Here is a 5,325-nt window from a genome sequence, read left to right as displayed (position 1 = left end):
TGGTGATCTCCGAAATAGTGCTATAACTTCTACCGCTTAGACTTTGTTGCTTTTTCAATTTTTCCTAATAAACAATCGTGGTACAAAGCTCAATAAAAATATTAAAAATATTTTTTGTTTTATAAACGCTTTCAATCTGGTTCTCCCTTCTCTAGAGTCTAGAGTAATTCACCATTCTAAGGCTCCAGAGTTGAAAAAAACTCGAAAATTATTTGCATAGTACTATTGAGCCACATTTTCTTTAGGGAGATATTTGAGTATTTTGTAAGAATGAAGAGAACTCAGTGGCTTATTTTGACAATATCTAATAAAGTCCGAACTGAATTCTTTACATGAGTTTGATCTGCCAGTTGATATATTAACTACTACCTACTTAACTAAAGACATACCATACCGCTTGTCCAGTCAAACTATAAATTCACTATGCCATAGAAAATACTCGTAGTTCCAATTCTATGCTTAACAGGAATACAACTTTTGTGAGCATACACACAATACATAAATTTATGTTTGCTTATATTGTATGTATGTAAGAGTATATGAATAAAATTAAATCAAGAAATCCCACCAAACTATTAATCTTACTAACAAAATGAAAATGGTAATTGTTTTAAGTCTGGCTTTAATAACTATTGTACGTTATATCAAATGTAGATGGTTTTAGATTAATTAATTAATGCGCACATGTTTATGATTATGTACACTTAAAGCCTCAATAAAAACATTTCAAATAAAAAAAATATACATAAGCGCCACTTAACAAAGGTGCCCAACTAAAGTTTATGGATATATACTCGTATGAAAAATTCAGCTTTACGCGCATGTATATATATACATGGTTAGGTATTTACATTTGTATGTATATATGTACACCAGTTTGTGTAGATATTTATGTACATATATTAATTACGCACGAGATTAGTTACATAAACACTAGAAACGGAGCAAACACACATGGAGCGCAGTAACAAATTTGTTCATATTGATGTGCCATTTTATTATTTATTTGTAAATGTTTTAGTGGCTGTACATGCACAGGTCCTTCAAAATTTATGCCAATGTCTCTCAAAGCGCTGCTCCTGATTCTCATTAAAGCTGGACTGAAAACTGAAGATGGCCTACTTTTTCCTTTTGATATTCATCTCTGTTGGCATAGCATTCTTATATGGAAGGCAATAAGCCAGCGCCCGCCACGGACAGCGCCGAGTCCGGGCTTCCTTTCCAGGCAAGTATTGATGACCAACAATTCTGATAACACCAACTGGTAAGTGGACGCCATTCAATTGTATTTTGTATACCAGATCCACATTCGATTAGTTTTTCAAAGACGTCGGACCTAAGATATATAATACATATCTGAGAAGATGTCAAGCCGATCGTTTTGCATCTGACGTGAATTTCTGTGCTTTACTAGCGGACGGCCCTCGACAGTAGCAAACATTCCTAGATGGCATGTAATATCTACTCCTAACGAATCTTCTAAAAGTATTTCTTTAATTCCTTGCACGCACCTTAAGGCAGCTGTATATAAGTTATATATTTTGGGTAGGTATATGCTTAAGAGTCGGGTCTACATGGCATCATGCGACCAAATAGTTGTGAGTGGTATACCCATAGATTTATATACATACTTTTACTTATGCATAGAAAAATTATAAGTAAAAATATTGAAAACCATTTTTCGTGTTTATATCGAGAGCCACCAGACAACTGTTGCATTTCAAATTCGAATCTATCTTCACACGAAAACCACACTGTTCTGTTACCTTTATCACCTTTGAATATATTTTATTGATAACCTGATGCATTCTTGAGTTTTCGCAATTTAAATACATGTTTAAATGTATGTACAATAAAGTGGTCCAAAAATGTATGTAAAAAAATAAGGTCGCATTTTTAATGCCGCCACCCCCTAGGATTGTTATATACCTGAAAAAATATACCCACATTTTTTTTATTTTGAAATAAAAAATAATTTAGCTAGTGCTCAAAGCGTTCAAAGTTTTCCATGTATTTTATATGCAGAAAAAACATCTTTTCATAGAAATAGTGTAGAATTCTTTAAAATCAATATTTTTCGATCGAAAAACTTTACTTATCTTCAGGAGATTTCCAGTAATAATACTCAATTCTTTCTTCAACAATTTTTTCATAGGAACTATATTTTATAGGTCCTCCAAAGCCCTTAGAAAATGCAATGGGGGGACCAATAAAAAATCTTTAATCATAAAAAATTGTTCAATAAATAATTGGATATTAATACTGGAAGTCTCCTGAAAAGAACCACAGTTTTTTGATCGAAAAATTTTGATTTTCAAGAGTATTTCAACGCAATTTTTTTTCCATATAAAATACATGGAAAACTTTGAGCGCTTCGAGCACTCCCTAAATATTTTTTGATTTTAAATAAAAAAATAGGGGTATATTGTTTTTCGATATAGATCAATCCTAGGGTGTGCCGGCATTAAAACTCTGACTTTATTTTATTGGACCACTCTAATGTACATATGTACATATAAACGAGTTGCCTAATAAAAAAGTGAACACACAAAAAAAAACCAAACACCATAAAAAACACACATTTAACCATAATACCGACCACGCGTGTATGCCACTTGACTTTCGTAGAAAATGTCAATTGTTTGAAAGATTTTAATTTGCGATAGTTAAGTGAATTTATGGCTAGGACCTTGAAGTGTTATTGTCAACATGACACTCTGCGTTAGCTTTTGCTGTCGCTGCTGAAATGGCTACATGGAATTTCGATGAACGCATTCTCTTGCCACTAGCGCGATAATAAATCAGTGCACGAGCAACCCATTCACCATTTACGATTTAAGAATTTGCCATAAACTTTCCCACAATTCTGTCAAGAATAGTAAATTATTTTTATGCTACAATTTTTTAATTCTTTCATGTTTTGACTCAAAAAAATTTGCATATTTCTTAAGGTTTCCACTTTCGGAAAATAATCATTATTATTTATTTCGGGTCAAAGTTTCAGTTGGTTGCGTCTCTATGGAATTTTAAGTTTTATAAGTATTTAACACAGCCTTAAAAAATTTTACTTTTTTTGATATTGAACCAAATCTTTAATTCCTAATGTTATTGGACTCGCTGGACCCGAAACCTGAGGTCCGTTAACCTCCATAATGTCAGGCTCGAAGTCATTTTTAAGTGCAAATATAAAACCCAATAATAATTTTTGTTTACTGTGCGAAAAAATTTAAGTCATAAAATAATCATTATTTCAGATCGAAAAATAAAATCTACTTTACAAAAATTTCTTTTGAGCAAAAATAGTCCTTTAGTTTAATTATTTATGAGCAAAAAAATAAAAATCCTGAAACAATGATTATATGCTGATTTAAATCATTTTAGTTATAACTATTACCATCCTTGCTTAAATTGTATGCTCTATTTATTTTTTTATGCACATACACATAAACATTTAATCAACATAGCCACGAAACTTACCGCCATAAACGACACATGTCACTTCCAGACTGCCGCCTTCCTCGTACGGACCGGCGCGCGATTCTATCCGCATGTGGCGTTCGTTGAAAATGGTTGGCTGTTGTGGTGGCACTGAAATTAAATTAAAACAAGAAAACGCGAATGTTAAGCAAAAGCAAAGCAAAGGAATTTTAATACGGAAAACATGTTATATGTACGTATGTATATGTGTACATATGTCTGTATATTTCCTAAAGACACTTACCCACAACTTCCAAATTGACATTACTATTTCTAGTCTGCGAGAGTTTGAAGTCAACTCTGCAACGGAAATTCCCTGCATCCTTTTCCTGTTGATAAGGAAACAAAATTTATTTATGAGTATATATCTGAGTTCTATGTGAAAAATCTGTATTGATATTCTAAATTCATAATTATGATTATACTCGATAAGTTGATTAGCACTCTTACAACTAATAGTGACTCAAACAAATGACCAAAATAAATAAATACTCATACAAATTTTTAGCTAAATTTTTTTTTCTTACTTTTGTATAAAAATATCGTCTAAACTTTAACCCAAACCGTGTAAATCACAGTTTCAAACTTTATATAAAATTTAGGAAATTCAAAAAATTAAAATTTTTATTCTGAATTTTTAGAAAATTTTTGGGTATGCAGTTTTTAGCCCATATTATTTTAGTCTAATAAAGTGCAAGTTTCAAACGCCTAAAAAATTGCATTGATTTTTGCGAATTTTTTTGGAGGCTACTTTTTCGGATTTTTTAATATGACAAGCGCAATTTACAAAAACTTGCGTTGATATTTTGAAATTTTGTTGCTGACGGTCGCCCTCGTTTTATTTCATAAGAAATTCATACTTATATGAAAAAAGTGCAACAATCCGTTATTAAAAAAAATTCTCAAAAAACAACGCGATTTTTTAGCCGTTTGAAAGTTGCACTACATTACACTAAAATTGTATGGTCTATAAAACCGCATACCCAAAAATTTTCTAAAAATTCAGAATAAAAAGTAGAAATTTTTGATGAAAGTGTGTTGAATTTTTTCTAAATTTTGTATAAAGTTTGAAACTTGGTTAAAGCTTGCACGATATTTTCATATAAGAATAACAATGAAACATTTAGCTCGAAAAACATTCCGAATATTTAAAGAAAATCAACACGTGGTCATTTGTTTTAGTCACTGTATGTATATGTAATATAAAATGATTAAGCTTTTTTTCGTTTTTTAGTTGTAAATCTTTGGCTAGCAACAATTTTAAAATACAAATTTTGAGACGATCAACATACCTTCACTGGATTTATAATCAATTCAGCTGGCTCTTTGTGTGTGCGAAATACAGCTCGATCTTCGAGCACTTCCTCATCTCGCCAATGCGAAGGCGTACCCGCATGCGCACCACGTGTATCATAACTGTAAGAATGCGAGAAAAAAATAATTTATATGTATAAGATATTGTTGTCGTCTACATATTAAATATCGTAATATCGTTTGACTGAGAAATCGAAATCCAGGGAGGGTGTGTTGAAAATTATGAACCAAAATGTCCCCGCAAGGACTATTATGAATAAAACTGGGCTTTGAAAAATATTCAAAGGCTATTGAATTTGACATCCTATTGAATTAATATGCCTATGTATTTCACCAAAAGTTGCATAAGCTTTAAATCTAGTATCGCTATTTGTTATTTAAATTCAATTGGGATTTACATATGGAGCATTTCGGCCTAATTCGGACACCATTCTTCTTTTGCAAATTTTTTGTGTTATGTGAACAATTGAGAGAGGCCTTCCTGATTTTTCTTTGTCCAGCCGTTTTCGAAATGTCGATTTTTGAAAAAAAAAA

General features: G+C 31.6%; 1 protein-coding gene across 1 annotated transcript in view; it reads right to left on the bottom strand.

The window, feature by feature from the left end:
- LOC118742108 (hemicentin-1) overlaps positions 1 to 5,325 on the bottom strand; it is a 286,471-nt gene that overhangs the window by 110,209 nt on the left and 170,937 nt on the right. The window contains exons 3-5 of the mRNA XM_036474073.1: positions 4,770 to 4,893; positions 3,722 to 3,806; positions 3,478 to 3,588 (exon numbers count right to left, since the gene is read on the bottom strand). Coding sequence (XP_036329966.1) covers positions 3,478 to 3,588; positions 3,722 to 3,806; positions 4,770 to 4,893 — 320 coding nt within the window. The remainder of the gene's footprint in view (positions 1 to 3,477; positions 3,589 to 3,721; positions 3,807 to 4,769; positions 4,894 to 5,325) is intronic.

Source organism: Rhagoletis pomonella, unplaced genomic scaffold, assembly GCF_013731165.1.
Source record: "Rhagoletis pomonella isolate Grant_MI unplaced genomic scaffold, Rhpom_1.0 Rhpom_scaffold_00001, whole genome shotgun sequence".
Classification (NCBI taxonomy): domain Eukaryota; kingdom Metazoa; phylum Arthropoda; class Insecta; order Diptera; family Tephritidae; genus Rhagoletis; species Rhagoletis pomonella.
This window is presented reverse-complemented; position numbering and strand designations above follow the sequence as displayed.